This window comes from Arabidopsis lyrata (assembly GCF_000004255.2).
Source record: "Arabidopsis lyrata subsp. lyrata unplaced genomic scaffold ARALYscaffold_6, whole genome shotgun sequence".
Taxonomy (NCBI): Eukaryota; Viridiplantae; Streptophyta; class Magnoliopsida; order Brassicales; family Brassicaceae; genus Arabidopsis; species Arabidopsis lyrata.
Window position 1 is genome coordinate 20579945 of NW_003302550.1, and position 20383 is coordinate 20600327.

At 33.8% G+C, this 20383-nt stretch overlaps 4 protein-coding genes and 1 long non-coding RNA gene across 7 annotated transcripts; 1 reads left to right on the top strand and 4 right to left on the bottom strand.

The window, feature by feature from the left end:
- The first annotated feature begins 1895 nt into the window (after positions 1-1895).
- Positions 1896-8615, top strand: LOC9308608 (bidirectional sugar transporter SWEET7). Of its 3 annotated transcripts, none has more exons than XM_021021942.1 (6): positions 1896-2148; positions 2234-2270; positions 2646-3027; positions 3215-3334; positions 3577-3761; positions 8572-8615. In XM_021021942.1, the coding sequence occupies exons 1-6, from the start codon at positions 2100-2102 to the stop codon at positions 8573-8575; spliced, it is 777 nt and encodes a 258-aa protein (XP_020877601.1). In that variant the 5' UTR covers positions 1896-2099; the 3' UTR covers positions 8576-8615. The 3 variants fall into 3 exon arrangements, with proteins under 3 accessions (XP_020877601.1, XP_020877603.1, XP_020877602.1); XM_021021944.1 differs by having other exon boundaries at positions 2772-3027; XM_021021943.1 differs by lacking the exon at positions 8572-8615 and having other exon boundaries at positions 1897-2148; positions 3577-3829.
- A 315-nt stretch (positions 8616-8930) lies between these two features.
- On the bottom strand, positions 8931-9809 carry LOC9308609 (F-box/LRR-repeat protein At3g03360). The gene is made up of 2 exons (XM_021021946.1): positions 9625-9809; positions 8931-9499 (listed from the first exon to the last, which is right to left on the bottom strand). The coding sequence occupies exons 1-2, from the start codon at positions 9727-9729 to the stop codon at positions 9167-9169; spliced, it is 438 nt and encodes a 145-aa protein (XP_020877605.1). The 5' UTR covers positions 9730-9809; the 3' UTR covers positions 8931-9166.
- Positions 9810-9930: 121 nt separating this feature from the next.
- On the bottom strand, positions 9931-10707 carry LOC110227529 (putative F-box/LRR-repeat protein At3g18150). The gene has a single exon (XM_021021945.1). The coding sequence runs from the start codon at positions 10651-10653 to the stop codon at positions 9955-9957; it is 699 nt and encodes a 232-aa protein (XP_020877604.1). The 5' UTR covers positions 10654-10707; the 3' UTR covers positions 9931-9954.
- A 1480-nt stretch (positions 10708-12187) lies between these two features.
- On the bottom strand, positions 12188-19587 carry LOC110227418. The gene is made up of 4 exons (XM_021021512.1): positions 19467-19587; positions 18465-18700; positions 14455-14462; positions 12188-12566 (listed from the first exon to the last, which is right to left on the bottom strand). The coding sequence occupies exons 1-4, from the start codon at positions 19585-19587 to the stop codon at positions 12401-12403; spliced, it is 531 nt and encodes a 176-aa protein (XP_020877171.1). The 3' UTR covers positions 12188-12400.
- On the bottom strand, positions 16589-17402 carry LOC110227531. The gene is made up of 2 exons (XR_002331238.1): positions 16896-17402; positions 16589-16759 (listed from the first exon to the last, which is right to left on the bottom strand). It is a non-coding gene; the product is annotated as an uncharacterized LOC110227531 (long non-coding RNA).
- Positions 19588-20383: the final 796 nt, after the last annotated feature.

Consider the following 20383-nt stretch of genomic DNA (forward strand, 5'->3'; position numbering starts at 1 on the left):
ATTATTGTTTACTAAAACTAGAGAAGAAAACATTATTACTTACTCTCCTTTGGAAATTTCTGTTTGTATCATGCTGTATATAGATGAATAAATGCCCTGAACGTTTAAATGTGTGTTGGTAGATGTCATTTTACATCATTCTAAGAGGTCTCTTCTATCAAATTTAGTTACGTATATAAATATAGATGTCTTGTGGTTTCTTGCAAGGAAATAAACAGAGATCATATACAATTTCATACACATCCACACACATGTAGATGTATTTTTGTTTGTTACATGGATATAGACATACATCCATTCACATTTCCTAGTATATACATTAACCTAATGACGTAAGGTTCTTGAGAAATACTTCTTTCACCGACCCTTCTGGAATGTGAGTTTCTTATATTTTTGGTGGTAAAAACTATTTGAACATAATTATCAAAAGTTAAAATGTTTGACCACATTATTCTTAGTAATTCAATCGGTAAATGATCTATACCAAAACCTTTAATTTTAACTGTGAATTGTATACTAGAGGTTTGGTTGGGAGAAAAATGGGCATGATAAAAAGAACAACATTTAGTTTGCCTCCTAGTTATTTTTCTAAATGATTGTTTTCGTATCATATACAAATATACAATACTGATGACATGATCAAATTACCTAACAAAAGTTTTTTTTTTTTATGAAGGTTTCCGATGCCTTCTTCGCGGCCATAGAATATCTGCCATATAGTTGGTGAGTCGCAGCCCCGAAGCTGAATCTTGAATAGCCTTCATTTGAACCTGAGAATCCGTCTCAAAAATTACATTTTCGAAACCAAAATTACCTAACAAAAGCTTGTTTTGTAGTGCTTCGAAATCGACTAAAAATTTTACTCATGTTTTCTTCTTTTACATTAGTAAGATTAAAAAAAAATTTTGAATAACGTCAGATTTTCCTTTAAGAAAGGAAGAAGAAAAATCTCACAATATTAAAGGTATTCTTTGAGATTTGACATCCCCAAATTAAAATTAAATTTGATATGTGCCTAATAAATGCATTGTAATAAAGCTCACGAAAAATAAAAATGCATTATGAGATAAAGCCAAATGTAATTTAGCGGAGTATAAAATTTTTAGTGACACACTGATACTTTTTTAAATTTTATTTTATAATACTTAATATTCATAACGAGCTTTGACTCTGGTCTTTATATATTTAAAAAGTTAACATCAGCCAATCTACTAACATTGAAATTGCAGTGAGAAAATCTAATTCTCTAGTGTTTATAATAATAACAAACTAACTCTTTTATTACGTTGGTTAGAAAAATATATACACCCTTTGTATTATATTAAGTGATGTTTTTAAAAAATTTTATTTGATTTGATATTTTCAACTTTTAATACAAATTAATAAACTTTATTATTATTTTTCTGACAATTTTTATTTGAATATTTCTTAGGTAGATAATAAATAATGTTTTAACTAAAAAGCTAACAAATTAATTCTTTATCTACATGTAAAACTTTAAACATCTTTAAAATTGAAACAAATGAATAATTACCAAGACATTTGTTAGTTTATATACAACTCTCATAAATGTGTGTGTTATATTCAATACCCTCCAAAATTAATTTTAAAGTTTAAAACGAGAGTTACTTAATTACTAAATCACAAACCAATAACACTCCCTTACATTTTTAACTAAATACAGCAAACAAATTAAATGATGCTTACTTTATAATTAATGTAAATACTTCAAACATATTTTAAAGTGAAGCAAATGAATAAATACCAATACATTTTTCGTTTATACACAAGTCTAATAAATGTTTGTTTTTAATTCAATACCCTCTCCAAAATTAGTTTTAAAAAGTTAAAAACAAGAGTTACTTAATTGTACTTACTTTTTCTTTCACACGGTGCATGCATTGTATTCTCACTTATGCGTTCTCTATGATCTCTCTCTATATAAACACTACCCAATCGACCAACATTCTTCTCTGATTATAAGCAAAAAAATGGTTTCTCACATTTCTCGATAATTAGTTAATTTCTTTTCTTTTTCATCACCACCATTTTTTTTTTTTTTTTGAAAAATTTCATCATCACCAATTACACTCAAAATTATGGTGGTTGCACATTTAAACCTTCTTCGGAAGATTGTGGGGATAATAGGTTAGTCCAGATTTTTCACATCTACAAGTTATTTTTAATATCATGTTTTGTTTTTCTTCTTAACTTGGGATGATCTTGTTTGCAGGAAACTTCATCGCTCTATGTCTGTTCTTGTCACCAACGTAAGTATTTTGCTATATGATTTAAATAATATTCCAGAAACAATGAAAGAGAGATTCAAAAAAACTAAAATCGAATTTCTTAAAGAAAACCAAACTTATTTCATGAATTTAAACACATGGGTTCCTCTTGAAAGATCTGAGAGTTTTTTTTTTCTTTCTCACTGAAAGCTTTCTAAATTTTCTGTGTAATCATAATGTTAAAAGTTGAAACTTTTTTTTTCTCATAGAATAATCTTTTTTTCCTATGATATTAATAATAACAATAAAGACATTTTATTTATGTACTAGATTTTCTTCCAAAACAAGAGAAAAGTTAAAAAAGTATTTATCTATAATAAAGGACTAATACTTTTAATTAATGTCTCATTACATCAGGCCAACATTTGTCCGGATAGTGAAAAAGAAGTCAGTGGAGGAATATTCACCAATACCGTATTTAGCGACTCTCATAAACTGTTTGGTTTGGGTTCTTTACGGGCTACCAACGGTGCACCCGGACAGTACATTGGTCGTTACAATCAACGGAACGGGGATTTTGATCGAAATCGTTTTCCTTACCATATTTTTCGTTTATTGTGGCCGCCAAAAACAACGGTTGGTAATATCCGCTGTTATAGCGGGTGAAACCGCGTTCATAGCTATTCTCGCGGTTTTGGTATTTACTCTCCAACACACTACCGAAAAACGTACTATGAGTGTTGGAATCGTATGTTGCGTTTTCAACGTTATGATGTACGCTTCTCCATTATCTGTTATGGTACGTAACGTTTCATTTTCATTTTTTTTATTTAGAAGCTTGTGTTCTTCTTTGAGAAGTTATTGTTTCCTCTTTAAATCTCTTCCCTATTTTTGTTGGTCCATGTATTTATTTTTCTTTGACTAAATTATGGTAGGAACCAACATTTCATTAACCATTTTCATTTGTCCTTGCATGAAATATAAAGAAAATGGTAATAAAAACAAAAAGTGTGGAGTTCATGCCGTTTTGGTTATCGGTAGCTGGATTTCTAAACGCAGGCGTTTGGACCATTTATGCTCTCATGCCTTTCGACCCATTCATGGCTGTGAGTTTTTTTCTGTCTCTTTCATAAAAATTTCATGTTGCACCTATAAAACTATATTTAAAACTTATGTGACAAGAAAAAAAATGTATATACCTGAGTAAAGAATTTTCATGAAAGAAAACTGAAAGAAAAATGTGTATATAGTATTGTGTGTAGGTTGTAAAATTTGAATTGTTTAATTTTTTTTCTTGAAGAAAAGAGAGTAATTTAATGTTGTTTTTCATAATGGATGATATTTGCAGATACCAAATGGAATAGGATGTTTATTTGGACTGGCTCAATTAATATTGTACGGTGCCTACTATAAGTCCACAAAAAAAATATTGGCGGAAAGAGAAAAACAATCTGGTTACATCGGTTTATCAAGTGCGATCGCTCATACTGAATCTGAGAAAACCGCGAATACCAACCAAGAACTTAACAATGTTTAATTCTTGTATCCAAAAGCTTTAAGAACAATATCAAGGTTATGAATATAAAAGAGTCTCTCTTTTATTGTATGAAACTAACTCAAAACATACATCCAAAACCTTAATTTCTCAAGTTCTCTCTACAACTCATAAACTCTCATATCTCCTAATGTCATAACTCGACCTCTATTTATAGGAGGATACAATTCCTAACCCTAATAGAAATTACAACATATTAGATAACTCCTAATATATTCTAATATTATCTCTAATTATCCATAACTTGGTTTTAAACAAAAGACTTCCTTTTCAAGTTATCTTCAATTCTTCAAGCTTATTCAACAATCTCCCTCTTAAGCTTGAAGTCTTTAATCCTCACATCTTGAACACCAATAAGATCCCTCATTTCTTTAAATCTGATTCTCCCAAGAGCCTTTGTAAGTATATCAGCTTTCTGAATTTCTCCGGGAACATGATCCACATCAACCAGTTCATTTTGAATGCACTCCCGAATGAAATGATATCTTTTGTGGATGTGTTTGCTCCGGCCATGGAAAACTGGGTTCCTAGTAAGTGCTATAGCTGACTTATTGTCAATAAGAATCAGTACTTTATCACATTGTTCCTCAGTTACTTCATTCAAAAGTTCTTGGAGCCAAATGGCTTGTTTGGCAGCCTCAGTAGCAGCCATAAACTCAGCTTCACAGGATGAGAGTGCAACAGTTTCTTGCTTCTGCGAGCACCATGTTATAGGACAGTCATTGAGATAAAATATGTGACCTGTAGTACTTCTTCCATCATCCTCATCAACATTGTGACTACTGTCACTGAATCCTATTAATTTTGTTTTGTTTCCTCTGCCAAAACAAAGTCCATATGATCTAGTTCCCTGCAAATACCTTAGAATTTGTTTCAATGCAGCTCCATGAGACTCCTTAGGCTTGTGCATGTACCTGCTCAGAACTCCAACACAGTATGAGAGGTCTGGTCTAGTATGAAGTAAATATCTGAGACAACCAATGCTCCTTATATACTCCTTTTCATCAATATTTTTCTCTTCTGGTGCTTTACTTATCTTTAAATTTGCACACATTGGTACATGAACTGCATTGCAGTCTGCAAATCCAGTTTCCTCCAGGATTTTCTTTGCATATCTTTCTTGGTTTAGCAGAATACCATTCTCACTCTGAGTAACTTCAATTCCTAAGTAGTAAGTGAGCTTTCCTAGATCACTCATCTCAAAGTTTCTTGCCATGCCTTTTTTAAACTCTAATATTATTTTCAAGTCTGAGCCTGTAACAAGTAGATCATCCACATAGACAGCTACAACCAGAAACTCTTCTCTTTCTTTCTTTCGGTATATAGACGGTTCTTTTGAACATTTAGCAAAGCCTAATTCCAGAAGAATAGTATTTAGTTTTGTATTCCAAGCTCTCGGAGCTTGTTTTAATCCATAAAGAGCTTTGTTCAATCTGTATACTTTGTCTTGACTTCCTTCTGTTACAAATCCTTCAGGCTGTGAGACATAAACAACTTCTTTCAATTCTCCATGGAGAAATGCTGTTTTTACGTCAAGATGGTGTATTTCCCACCCATTAGAAGCAGATAAAGCAAGAATGAATCGAATGGTCTCTATACGGGCCACTGGAGCAAAGACTTCATCGAAGTCAATCCCATGTTTTTGCACGTATCCTTTTGCCACAAGTCTTGCTTTGTATTTATTTATTCTCCCATCAGCGTTTCTCTTAATCTTGAACACCCACTTTAGACCTATTGGTTTTGCTCCTATGGGAAGATCTACTAAATCCCATGTTCTGTTTTTCTCTATAGAAGTAATCTCTTCTGTACATGCATCCCTCCATTCTTTTGATTCTTTAGCCTCGTTATAGTCCCATGGTTCTTCATTTATGGCAAGAAAAAGTCTCTCACATTCGTATTCTGCAAGTAAAACATAGTCCTGCAGGTAACTTGGCTTCTTTATTTCTCTTTCAGACCTCCTTAGTTTTGGTTGTTCTGGAGTATCAGGGACTTTGTTTGGTGAAATGTGTTCTCCCTCTGGTTCACTGTTTTCTTCATTGTCCTCAATGTTCTCTGTTTCACTGTTAATGGCACTTTCTTTTATACCATTATTCCCATATTCACCAAAAGTGATCTCAAAGTTGGTATTATTCTCAGAGTTGTTCCATTTCCAGCTTGTATCTTCATCAAAAACCACATCTCTGCTGACTACAATTCTTTGTTTTGCTGGATCAAGTAACCTATAGGCTTTGGAGCCTGGTTCAGTTCCTAAGTGTACTAGCATTTTTGATCGATCATCAAGCTTCTTGAGATGTACATGTTCTGTTTTTGCATATCCTATGCAACCAAAAACTCTTATATGTTCAATGTTTGGTTTCTTCTTCTTGAATGCTTCATATGGAGTCTGATGATCCAATGTTCTTGTTGAAACTCTATTGATTATATAGGTAGCATGTCTTATGGCTTCTCCCCATAAGTAATTTGGAACCCCCATATGCTTCAAAATGCTTCTAGTCATTCCCATTAATGTTCTGTTCTTCCTTTCAACGATTCCGTTTTGTTGAGGAGAGTATGGTGCGGTTAGGTGTCTCTGTATGCCAGATGCATCACAGAAAGCTTGAAATTCAGCAGACAAGAATTCACCCCGTCTATCAATTCGAAATGTCTTTATTGCAGCTCCGGTTTCTTGTTCAACGCTAGTTTTGAAAATTTTGAACTTGTTGAAAGCTTCACTTTTCTCTTTTAGAAGTACTGACCACATGTATCTTGAATAGTCATCAATTAAAACAAAGATATACCTGTTCTTTGATGGTGTGGATGGTGTGATTGGTCCACAAAGATCCCCATGAATGAGTTCAAGTATACCTTTTGCTCTGAATGATGATGCTTGTGGAAAAGACTGCCTTGCCTGCTTTCCAAGGAGACATGAAGAGCATATTTCCTTTTCTATTTTGATATGTGGAATGCCAAACACAAGTTCCTTTTCTATCATTGTCTTCATGGTCTCTGTTCCAATATGCCCTAGTCTAGCATGCCACTTGGATGAGATGCTTGAGATACCAATTTGTAGACATTTAGTATCATCAACTTTTAAAATGACTTTGTAAAGCCGATTTTTCGATCTTTTAGCTTTAACTAGTAACTTCCCTTCTCTGTCACAGAGTGTTAAATGATCATCTCTCATTCTAACATCACATCCTGACTCAGTGGCCTGACCAAGGCTCACAATGTTGCTTTTTAAATCTGGGATGTAGTATACATCATTAAGAGTTCTTCGATCTCCATTCTTAGCAATAAACGTAATTGAGCCTTTTCCTTTGATATCAATCCGAGAATCATCCCCAAATCTAACCTTGCCTGTAATTGATTCATCAATTGTTGAAAAATAGGCTAATATTCCTGACATATGGTTGCTAGCACCATTATCCAAGTACCAAACGTTCTCATTATCTGAACTTGCTTCAAATTTGTTTGGAACAACATTCTTCTCATTCAAATACACAATCTCATGCATCATTAGTGCGTCTGCTTCTTGTGTTTCAATATTCTTAATTTCTTGAGTCTCCTGAAGTTTAAGTAACCTGTCCGGGCAATCAGAGGCATATTGTCCTAGCTTGTCACACCTATAGCATGTTATCTTACTTGCATCTCTGTAATTTCCATTGTTGTGTTGGTAATTATTATTTTGGACATAACCAGAACGTCCTCTTCCTCTACCACGTCGGCCTCCTTGACTTCTTCCTCTGTTTGAGTACCAGGGTTGTGTTTCAGAGTTTGCATACAACAATTTACCTTGGTCCTCTTGATTGTCTTCTTCATCACAAATCCTTTCTTCATAGGCTTTTAACCTACCAACTATATCTTCAAAAGTAGTTGAATTTAGGTCAAGAACTTGTTCAAGTGCGGCTATTATGTGTATATATCTTTTCCTTGGCAAACCATTCAAGAATTTCTTAACAAGTTTTGGTTCTTCAATGTCATGTCCAAGTGATGCAGCCTTTGTAGATAATTCTGAGAGTCGTCCTGCAAAATCATCTATCTTCTCTGTTTCTTTCATCTTAATTCTCTCAAGCTCACCCATTAGGGTTTGTAGTCTTGCATCTTTAACCCTATCAGCTCCTAGGTTTCTAGATTTAATCGCATCCCATATCCTCTTTGCAGTGTTTAGTTTCCCGACTTGTAGTGTTAGTGCTTCAGGGATAGACTGCAGAAGAAGAGCACTAGCCATGTTGTTCTTGTCAACATCCGTTGATCCTGGTTCTATAGCGTCCCAGACTTTATGAACCTTTAGAGCCATCGTCATGCGTATAGTCCAGAACGTATAGTTTGTAGGAGTTAGCATCGGACATTTGATAGAGGAGGAGCCTCCTCCTTCCTTGTTATCACCTACTGGGATCAAATCTTCCATGTTTCTTCACAGATCACCTTCTCGTGATCGTGCTTTGTTTTTCCTCGTGATCGTGAACAATATTAGCTCTGATACCAAATCTTGTATCCAAAAGCTTTAAGAACAATATCAAGGTTATGAATATAAAAGACTCTCTCTTTTATTGTATGAAACTAACTCAAAACATACATCCAAAACCTTAATTTCTCAAGTTCTCTCTACAACTCATAAACTCTCATATCTCCTAATGTCATAACTCGACCTCTATTTATAGGAGGATACAATTCCTAACCCTAATAGAAATTACAACATATTAGATAACTCCTAATATATTCTAATATTATCTCTAATTATCCATAACTTGGTTTTAAACAAAAGACTTCCTTTTCAAGTTATCTTCAATTCTTCAAGCTTATTCAACATTAATTTGGTCTTCTTTGTTATTATTCACCTTCAATTATCAGAATTTTGAATTTTTCCATCCAGGAATTTCTATGAATAAGATGAAAGTCTTTATTTCTTTGTTATGTTTTGAACTTCAAACTTTGTAATGTAATTTTGATTTGCGGGGAGCAATAATCTATTTTTCAAAGTATCGGGTGTCATGTTAAAAGTTTTTGAAATTATGTGGGGTCAAATTAAAATAAATCAATCATCGTCATAACTAGTTTTTGGTGATTATCCCTAATATTTCTTGTTCTTTGATTGTTTTTTGATGCTTTTGCTATATTATCTATTGGAGAACAGAATGACGAACCATTTACTAGCAAAAACTTTGTACTGGTGAACTGAACCAGATCAAACTTTGACACCTTGTATCTGATAACTCCTACAGGATGGAGAATCATCAATTCTTCAGACTATGTGCTTAGTCAAAGTTCATGTTAGGTATATAAATATAATACTCTTTTTCATGTGTTTTTAATTCTGCTTGGTATTGTAAAAACTGCAAGATTCAACCTCTTGGCTTAGCTGATAAAGAAAACAATAGCCACCCCTTAATCAAACTTATAACATTTAAACATTTGATCTGACTTTCATTGAGACAAAAAACGTTTGATCTGATTTGGTGGTTGAGCCAAGCACAATGGAGACGTTATTGTTTTCATGGGAAAGCACTGGAACCATATCAAGCAACTCTTCAAATCTTCTTTCTTCAAGATAACTTCCAAACCTTATCACCATATTCTCTAAAGTCTTTGTGATTTTAAGCACAAGTTCCATGAACGAAGCCATGTGCATCGACTCAACATTCTCGCGGATAATGTTCTTAAAGAGCCTCGCTTCCGAGGTCCAGGTTTTATCAGTTTTGGAGCCATGACATTTCAAGTAGTAGTCAAGAAACTCGTCCTGTACAGCATAAAAGATTTTTTTTTATTTATGCAAACAAAGTGTCAATATCTTGGATTCTTGAAACTCGACAATAGTTAGAATGGTCAAGGTAAATAATAGAGGACTATGGTAAATATATATACCGGTATGATGCGTCCCTCATCCTTTATGTGTACGGTTAGCTTCTTTAACTCACGTGAGCTTTGTACCAACTTTACCATACCAGGAATCGCATATTGAGAGATCATTGTCTCAAATGTCAAAGCTTTGAATTTGAACAACGGAAGAGGAAGACAACGAAGCTCGACAAGAGACAAAATCTAACAAAAAAAAAAGCACAAACATATGTAAAGAAACACCACAACACAGACCTAACTAGAACGAAAGCAAGAGAAGAATCATCGATCATTGGTATATACAGTAAAACCTCTATAAATTAATAATGTCGAGACCATGATATGTTATAAATTTATCTATATACTGAATTTGATTGGTAACTCTGTACCGCTTTGACATACCTTGATAAATTTTTCCCCAAAAGTAAGCTTATCTACATTCCGCAGCTTCTCTATGATGTTTTGAACAAACTGTTGAAGAAAATCAGCATCAAATGCTTCTTGTGAGTTAAATCCAATGTCTAGTCTAGCTTCCGTTAGAGACGACACATCAACTAAATTACATGGCCAGTAAGGAGGGACGGTCAAAGTGAGATTATGGATATGTGGTGCTACAATATGTATTTGCCCCGAAACCCAACAGTTGTTAGCGATTTCTAATGTAGTCAAACGCAGGGATTTGCTGAGATCAAGAACCTTGAGGTTATAGCAACGGCACATATACAGCGTTAAGCTTTCGAGAACCGGACAACCAGATAGAATCTTAGGTATAGTAGATCCGTCAAAGAGGTTGCAGTTACGCAAGACGAGCACCTTGAGGGATGTCCAACATACGGAGCCACGGGGAATCATCCGATCATGAAACGCTAAACGAAGGGTAAGTTGTTTGACATATGAATTGATGTAGAAGGAATCAGGTATTGTATAATCAGAAGAAGCACGTGAACCTAAATCAATCGTCATATTCTCAACGTTACGGGACTTGACGAATTCGATCCAACTTTCAATGTAAGGAGTGTTTTTAATAGCGGTGAGACAGAGGTGGAAACTCATCATCTTTTGAGCCTTGTAGTGAGCTAAGGTTTCGTTTATCGGATCAGCCCCCAGGTAACTCCCACACCATTCGAAGTTGAGAGATGGTGTATTGCACCATACATGCCTCCATTGTTTTGATAAGATGGAAGTACGGATGGCGAATTTTGTTGGAAGAGAGGAGAGTATTGTTTGGAGGATCACATCAGGCAGAGTGCTGATTAAATCTCGGTGGTTAGGGCTTCTTACACCGGCGGTTGCGCCGTCTCGGTCCTCCTCCGCCATTTACTAGTTTTCTTAGAGTGGCTGCTACGAAAACAGACATGTTTAAATTATAAATTTTTTTAGCGGCCCAATATATTTTTATTACCGGCCCAATGTATTTATTGGTTTTAGTCAAGATTCGTGAAAAATTTGAGTTAGCAAAATAGTAAGTATATAAAATGGATTTGCATGTGATATATACAATAATTTATTGTAGAACGGTGACAAATTAGTAGCTAATAAAGACGGATTTGTAAAGAAGAATTAGTGATAAGTACGTATAAAAAATTGGAGTTATAAAAAATATGTTATACCATTTAGACTAACATGTTAAGCAACTACAAGTATGCAAAAACCTCATGTGAATCCAGTGAGAGTGAGAGATAAAAACAGTCAAGGGACCAACCAATAGTGAAGGAGACACGACATGCTTTTCATTTATTCAGAGCTTTATTCCTTGTCTTATAAGAAAACAAACTTGAAATAAAATCACAATGACAAGATCAAGAGGCATAGATTTAAAATCAAATCACAATGACAAGTTCGCCAATTGGGTTTGTGGGATCGGGTTGAAGAAGAAATGTTTTGAATAAGCTTTCTTTGGTAACACGTATCAAACTATGTATTGAAACTTTTTTTTTTAAAAAAAACTATGTATTGAGACTAAAAAAAAAATCAAAGAATCAAATGTACGTATTTTAATGATGACTTTTTGGATCAAAACCAAAAAGGGATGCAATAAGAACACAATAACAACTCTTTCAACAAGCAAACATATCTGTCTTTATTACGAAAGAGAAGATAAGAAAAGGGGATGTTAAGATTTTCAATTTCTCATTTGATTAAACAACAGTGTATAGATACACTGAGTATTTATACTAGGGTTTTGTGCAAAAAAAAAAACCCTCAAAATTACCAATTTTTCCAACTTTATCCTTCACTTCCAAAAAATATAGAATAATCCAAAAAAGTCTAAAATAATAGGCAATAAACCATTTTTTCGTTATTGTCAAGTTTTTAAAATTTTGATAAATAATATATTAAATCGAAGTCCTCGAGACGAGGAGTTCAACTCGACTTTTATAATTTTAAAAATTAAATATATGTGATCGTGAAAACGTTTACAATATATAAATAAGGGCTATATAGCTTATTATTTTGGACTTCATAGAATTATTTTGCATTTTTTTAGTGATGGAGGGTAAAGTTGCAAAAATTGGCAATTTTGAAGTTTTTTTTGCACAAAATCTTTATACTAGTATACAGTAAACTATACAATTGTGGTTAACTTACCGGAGCTAATCTCCAAAAGTCTTTATTCATTTTTTTTGTTTACAATGTATAATATTGGAGTATCAACTCCTACAAACTTGGAAGCACAAAGCAAAAGAAAGGGAACGTGGGTTTGTCCTCAAAGAGAGGAACATAAATCCACAATATTATTTGCAAAGCTTTAAGAAAAGGGAAAAGGAGACTTAGTCTTGCTGGTACTTTGGGTTGAGCCGTCTTATGCATTTGGTTTTATCATCTTCGCCGATGCTTCTTCATTTTCATCTTCTTCTTTTTTAGCAGCTGCAGTAGTCGCTCCTTCAGCTGTTTCAAAACCTATAACGCTAATACCTCCTTCCTCATGATGACGTGCAATAACAGACTTATAATATTTCGGATGTATACTACAAGAAAACTGGGTTTTAGCGACTGCACTAAAAGTCGCCAAATAGTCGTTAAATGGTGAGTTATGACTAAATAGCGACTAAATAATGTAGTCGTAAATCGAGAGTCGCTAAAATGTATAGCCGTAAAAATAGTCGCCAATTAGCGACTACTTTACGACTAATATTCATAGTCGTAAGAATAGTTGTAGCGTAGTCGCCAAATTTAGTGACTAATTAACGACTATATTGCGACTATGATCGTATTTATATAGTATTTATGTATTTATACATTATTGTATTTATACAGCTTATGTATATATATATATATATATATAAATTAATTCAATAATAATATTTATATTGTTATTAATTATTTTAAACTATATTTAAATTATGAATAATGTTTTTTGGAATCAAATGATATTAAAAATAAAAATATTATATTTAATTATTATGAAACCATATTTTTTTAAAAATGTATTACAAAATAAAACTAAAAACATAGTTAAAAATAAGAATACATCATCCTCCTAAAAACATAATTAAAACCAAGTAGATAACAATCTTCAAGAAAGAACTTGGCTTAATTAACTCTTTTGATTTCAACTCTTCTTCCTTGTCTTACTTTTTTTTATGCTTTTCTTCTCCAAAAACTGCCTCCTAGTTATTGGTCTGGTCGAGATCCTCTACCTGAAAAAAGAAACGCAACATGAGAAGGCAAGGACATAACATCTTAAGAGAGCACGCCAACTAGGTCTAACTATCCAACTCTAGAATACAAACACACATAAGACGAAAGCATCAAAGACTATATCAATACGAGCTGAAATATAAAATGCAAAGAACTTGGCGAGATAAGTCAAACAGTTCTTAAGACACAAGCGTCATTTTGGCAACTTAATGACCCGTTGATTAATGATACTTACATTCATATTAAACACAAAAAAAAAAGACTTTGTTGATGTTAAAGCAGAACTAAAAATCTATAGTTTATTATCAAAAAGCACAAACATTCATCCATGGGGTAGCAACTCGGTCATGAAGCTCATTTGACTCTGTATAAAATAATCAGGCATCCATAGTAGTATAGCAATAACAAGAAGCAAAGACAATAAACAAATTTACTTTGTCCAAAGTCTATGTACGTTCAAAATATGAGAGCAAGTGAACTTGTACCTTAAACTCAAATAAGTGTTGGGACTTTTCTGAAACATCTCTTAGGCTGCGTTGGACAAAAATGACATCACTCCTCTGATATAAACAGTGGCAACCATGGTATACATTCATTTCATCTGTGAACACGAAACAAAACCCATACACATAGAGAAATATGAATCGAAGTTAGCCCCTAAAACTGAGACACTACAAAAAATATGAACATAGATAGCACATGACGATAGCACGGTTTTCGTAATTGCTATTAAAAATGGGATTCGGAATTTGGTTACTATACCATAGCATTTCAAAAACGCTAACTATATCATAACATTTCAAAAACGCTAAGACTTTGGACAACCAACACTTAACGAAAATTTTACATTTAGCGCCTAACAAAAAAAAAAAAAATCATATTACCAACCAAAACCTAAATTTTCTTATCTTTTCTCATTCTACTTCTCCGTGGATACCTCTTCGCTCTCTTCCTCTTCAAATTCTTCTTCTTCTTCATAATCTACTGATTAAATCCGCCGTGATGACCATATCTCCGACTTCTCCTCCTCCCTCAATCCCACCACCTGTTATCGCTTGCGCCTATCTCACCTCTCCAGCTTCCCCCAACCTCGATCTCTTTCCTCAAATACAAATATATCAGATCTACCCTATCATTCGATAATTGGGATGGATAAGAAGCCCTCCGTTGTCTCAAGGCAGTGGTAGAGATTCTGGTAATGGTGGATGGGATAACGATGATTCGTTCAGATCTTCATCTACAGATATGAGGCATGGTCGTGGTGCTCCGGCGAAGTCGGAATCGTCGGAGGATATAAATTCTCGGTCTCATATGAGTCTTCATGTAAATTTAAAATATGGGGATTATGTAAGTCTCTTTATCTCTTGCGCTTCTACACATTATTTTTATTTTCTTAAATCTGGAGATTTTCGATTTCGATGGCTTAGTTGAAAATTGTGTTACTGATTCGGCGTTTTAATCTAAGCAAAATTTCGGGTTAATTTTGTTGTTGATTAGGGTTTATAAGTTTCTGGTTTGGATTTGTAAGTGAATCTTTAGTTTCATTTTTTCTTGTTTTTCTTTTGAGACTTTGTACATTGCTCTTGGTTCTTCTCCGAATTATGAGGCTCTTACAGAAGCCGTCGACCACCCTCTTTTGTTTTTATAATTGATAACAGAAAGCATAAGTTCATGAGCTCCATCTTTTGTTATTAAGCCGTAATATGTTTCAGTTTGACTTGATTTTAATATACAACAATGTGTGGTGATAAGAACATAAAAGAATGTGACTTGGTGTTCTCTAATAATTGCTGTAACTTGGTGTTCTCTAATAATTGCTATAAAGTTTCTCTTATGTTAAGTAGAGTGATGTTTATGATTACCAATATATGTGTGCCAGGAAGCATTGGAGGAAAGAATAAAGCTATATAGGAAGAAAGTCTTTGTTTTTGGATGTACATAACGTAAGCTATTTCTCTAATCTTTTTTTTTGTTTTGATTATTGGCAGTCACTTTCTTCGTATCGTTGGACTTAATACAACTGTAAAGCTATATTTTTAACATTAATTAAGTGGAGACTTAGCCAAGAGCTTTGCCGGTCAGAACTACTGAAACCAATGGAGAAAGAGTCAGATTTCTTACCGGCGCGTTGTCTCAAAGTTAGTGGTGTTGTTACAGTCACTGGAGTATGCTACAAGGATAAAGAAGTTGCTCAGGTAAAAAACTATGCTTCTCTGTTTATTTCTTTTATGTTCCGAATTGCTTTGATTCCGAAGGTGACCAAAATTCACAGAGGAAAAGACCTCAAGCCATAGCACATGTCTTCTAATTTTGAGTATGGAGGTACTTAAAGCACACAAGTTCAGGCATCTGCTCATAATCATGTTACAGAACCTAATGCCTATTTTGATAGTTTCTTTTACTTTTTTTACTTGTTGATTCATATTAACAATTAATGAGATGGAATAATATTTCTGGATTGTTGAATTAGGCTTGGAAAATTAGGCCAGAGTTCAAGTAAGATGTTGCGGGCCTTGTGGCTATGTCTGGCCTCAGGTGAGGAAAATTATGGTCTCGTTTTAATGGGATTTAATTGACAAACGACAAACGTACATGAGTAAAAGGAGAAACCAATAGAAGATAGGCTTGTTGCAGGTGTTATAAAAGTTGTTAAGGTTCTCTGATGGCTCTTTCACCACGAGCTTCATCACAACTATTGGGTTTTGAATCTCTTTAACCATGTAAAGTGATTAGAGACTGTGATATATGTATGATTTTCTCTTTTTCTTTTCTTCTAGATGTCTCTCTAAGTTTGTTATCTTTATGACGTTTGATGCAGCATTGATTTTAAGACAAGGACTATAGAGGGATTATGCACAGGAATGCTAACGGCAAGGCAAAACACATAGAGAAAACAAGATTGAAGTCTGTTTTTATGATGTTAGCTTTATTTTGTTTAAAACTTGGTATTATGTTATGAAAAAATGTATAATGTAATAATACTGTTATGTATGTTGATGATTTATGAAATAAAAAAATTATATTATAAATTTAAATTAATTTATTTTGTAAAACAGGATTCAAATATAATAATTATATATAAATCAAATGAAATTTATATTCAAATATAAAATGCTATAATATAATATAAAATAACATTAAACGTGTGCTATAATATAGTATATTAAAGCATTAAATTACCGCTATAATTGAACGATCAATAATAGCATGTCAAAAAATGCTATCGTATGGGTGACACCTAACATAGCTGCCGATGTCATAGCATTTATGAATTCGCTATGTTATATGTATGATAGCATCTTTTCCGCGCTAATGATGAACATATTTCTTGTAGTGAGATGCTAGGATATTCACAAACAAGTAATTATGTTTTATCTAGTTCAATTAGCTTAGATATTCCCTAAGCAAAAAACACAAGGAGTTCAAAAAGACAAACATTTGCTTTGATAGAAACTCCAACGTACGTAGAACCAAATTATACAAGTACTCAACTTTCTTGGGAGTAAACTTGAACCGAGCCCTGAAGCAGTAAAACATCTACAGATTTAGAGCAACACAAAATTTGAAACCCAATTCTCAATTACCCTAAAAAAATTGAATAAGTTGAAATCAAACGAGAAACAAATTTCTGAAAATCGAAGCAAAATACCACAAACCTTCAGCGAATTCACAGGAATCTGCCCATCTTCTTCATTTCCAGTGAGTTCTCCGGTAATAATTTTGAAGGTATTCTTCTAGATTCTCCGACAAATCAACTTCCCAATTAGCCATTGAATCCCTCTCCAGCTGTACCGTGTGGATCCTCGCGCCGCGAACTCCACAAATTGGAGGCCATCAACATGAGCCACGGAGTTGTCTCGAGACGCCGCAAATTGAGATCTCAAATCACGAACTCTATATCTCTGACGACCACCACTGACAACCAGGATTAGATAACACCAGTGACACAAAGGATCCCTCTCACGTCACCGGCGAAGGCACCGGACGCCGGAGAGGCAAAACGGCGTTCATTTGTGGTGGAGGCGAGCTGACGAGCTGTGGATGCGAGGGTATTAGGTTAGAGGAGATAAGGGAAAAACCGAGAAAGACTTCGTCACAAAAATAAAAGAGTAAAGGCTTTGAAGAATTTTAGGCCCAAATTTCATTTCTCCCCGACTCAAATTTCGTTTCCCCCCAATAAGACTCAAATTTCTATTTCTCCTAATTTTAAATCCAGATTTTAAGTCTTCCAAAATTAATTTAATAAACTATGGGTTGAAATGCAACCGATTTGGAATTTAATTTTAATACATCAGTTCATAAATTTAATTTTAATACTAAATTATTAGATTTGATATAGATGTCAAAGAATTTAGATTTATAAATCTGAAATTTTATATATTTTTTTAAGTGTATGATTCCAGTTTTGAAAATAAAATAATATATATATATATAATATATAATTAAAAGAATCAAATCAAACACTTTTTAAATAAAAATGTTTTTATACATATATAGTGGTTATATTTTGGTTGAATGGTTTGTGATATAATTTATATATATGCATAATGCATTAGAAGAGTTTAAAATTTAAACTTTAGGGTTTGGAGGTTAAGTTTAGGGTTTGAAGTATAGGGTTTGGGGTTTAAGTTTAAGATTTGGGGTTAAGTTTTGATTAAAAAATAAGATTTGGAAAACTATAATTTTTTATAAGTGATAGTTTTCAGTTTATGGATATATTATTGTAACTAGATAATTTTTTTGAATTTTGAGATTTAAAGTTTTGTATTTAGGTTTTAGAAAAAAATGGTGAAATTTGATTATTTAAACAGTTATGGAGACTAAATAGTGACTACAAAACCACCAGAAGGTGACTATGTTTTGTAGTCACATATTAGTCTCCAAATTAGCGACTTTTTTGTGACTACTTTTTTCCGTATGCAATGTAGTCATAAAGTAGTCGCCTATTTAGCGACTACGTTCAATAGTCATTCAAAATAGTCGCCTATTTAGCGACTACGATACGACTATAGTCGGGGTCTTATATGTTAGTCGTATAATAGTCGCTATATTACGACTATTTGAATGACTACAGTATGTAGTCGTTAATTAGCGACTATTATACGACTATATACTTGTAGTCGTAACATTAGTCGCAGAGTAGTCGTATTTTAGTCGTATAAATTAACGACTACACAATTAGTCGCCGACCGTAGTCGGTAATCGCATGTTTTCTTGTAGTATATATATATCCCTAAATCATTAGTTTCGCACCATATCTTCATTTCATCATAATATATATCTATATTAATATAATCGTACATCCTCCATGTATGAACAGGATAATCTTGAAGACCTTTATTCTTACCACGATTATCATTTAGATCGAGATTGTTATCGTTGTAATTCAGCAGATACCCTTGATCTTCATCTGCAAAGTCTCTATAAATCTTCGTATAAGGACCACTATTAATATCTTCATCTGTTAGTTTTTTTTTTTTTTTTTATATCCTATCGGCTGATTCGGTCGGTTCCGGTAAGAACGCACCGAAGTGCTATAGAAATGATTATTCCTTTAATTCAACGATTCTACGATTCAACGGATATTATGAGCTCCTAGCAGACTTAGGTCGAACGGACCATGAGATCATGAGATCCAATTTGGACCACCACACTGCATGTCCCAAGTTTAGAGTGCCTTCCAACTAGTGTTAAGGGGTAATCAGGCCGCTTGCATTGCTGACTACTTGGTAAACCAATTGGACCAAGACCCAACTGACAGACTTCCCACATAAACATGTTTGAGATCAATCCACTGGCACAAGTCGCTAGTTTCCTCTTTGCTTAGAGCATTCACCAGGTGGTGCTTTCCATGTAGATTGGAAGCTATATTTCTTTGAATGGCTGAGAGCTGACATGATAAGCAACAACATCACACAAAGAAAGGAACATTAAGAGATTTACCGATTCTGCGTCATACTGTTTGATGAGAAACTGAAAGTATTTTTTTTTACCGTGAGATCTTGTACTGATCCACCTATCAACAAGAGACTCGAGCGAAACTTGGCCTTAGCTTGGCACATCTGAATCTTCAGATGTTGTAACCTTGCTTTCTAGTATCTTTGCATGAGTCCAACCTTGCAACAACTATGTCAAGCCGTTCCTCGACCAAGCTTTTGTGGTCTGCAATTCGTTTCTTAACCCAGCTTGTGTGTTCTCCAAACTCTCAACTCGTCTAAAATCAAAACATTGCTTGATTGCTTTAGCATGAACACAGTAGAGCTTCACCAAGTGGTCTTCAAGAGAATCATTTCTCCCAACAAAACTCAATATAGGCTCAGTGATGCTAAACTTAGACAAATAATCCATCCTTACCTCATTTAGAGAAGATCCATAGTTCAAATTAATGCACTGCATATGCATCCTTACATCTTGCATTTGCTAATTGCTAGTTAGCATATTCAGATCGAAGATAAGCATGAAATTATTGAAAAAAACAATTTCAACTACTTCATTTCCACAATCTGAGATCCATGTTTTTATTTCATGGTTTAGAAGTCTCTATGTGACAATGGTGTTGTATTCCGGTCGTCTTGAAACTTTACAAACTTGACAGGCCATATTGCACCACTATGATAGTTAAAGTCTGTGTTGAGTTCTTCCCTATCATCTTGCTATATATTCACCATGCCATAAAGTGAAGAAGAAGCCATGTCGGTTATCTATTAATGTGTAACCATAATTTGCACATAATCTGCACACCATCAATTAGTTCATCAAGGGGGCATGAGAGAGGTGCCCTGGGCAAGATTGTTCCATTGTTGCCATCTTTTGTAATATCAATTTAAAAAACACTACTACCAACTGAAACAACCAAAATTTTCTGCCAAAAAACATTTATTTGAATTAGTGTAAAAGAGAAACATTAATCCTTGCCAAAGAAGGCCATGTCTTTCACTCTAAGAATACAAATGAAGGTAGTTCAAAATAGAATATTTCAGTAAGCAAAGGCAGTTAGAAAATAATATTTTAGTAAGCATAAGAGATGACAAACCAACCTGAAAATGGCATGTCAACAAAGCTCTCAATCCGAGATTATTTCTACTCAGAACTTCAATTTCTCCTCCTTTCAATGCGTAGCATAAGTAGATCTTATTCAACGCAA

Bases quoted from the DNA above. Each gene is read 5' to 3' on its own strand.
- LOC9308608 (XM_021021942.1), top strand. From the start codon at position 2,100: ATGGTGGTTGCACATTTAAACCTTCTTCGGAAGATTGTGGGGATAATA. The intron at 2,149-2,233 runs GTTAGTCCAGAT...TCTTGTTTGCAG, and splicing joins GAAGATTGTGGGGATAATAG to GAAACTTCATCGCTCTATGT. The intron at 2,271-2,645 runs GTAAGTATTTTG...TCATTACATCAG, and splicing joins TGTCTGTTCTTGTCACCAAC to GCCAACATTTGTCCGGATAG.
- LOC9308609 (XM_021021946.1), bottom strand. From the start codon at position 9,729: ATGATCTCTCAATATGCGATTCCTGGTATGGTAAAGTTGGTACAAAGC. The intron at 9,500-9,624 runs GTATATATATTT...TATGCTGTACAG, and splicing joins ATGAGGGACGCATCATACCG to GACGAGTTTCTTGACTACTA.
- LOC110227529 (XM_021021945.1), bottom strand. From the start codon at position 10,653: ATGATGAGTTTCCACCTCTGTCTCACCGCTATTAAAAACACTCCTTAC.
- LOC110227418 (XM_021021512.1), bottom strand. From the start codon at position 19,587: ATGGATTATTTGTCTAAGTTTAGCATCACTGAGCCTATATTGAGTTTT. The intron at 18,701-19,466 runs GTTTTGATTTTA...AAAAACTAACAG, and splicing joins TGCTAAAGCAATCAAGCAAT to ATGAAGATATTAATAGTGGT.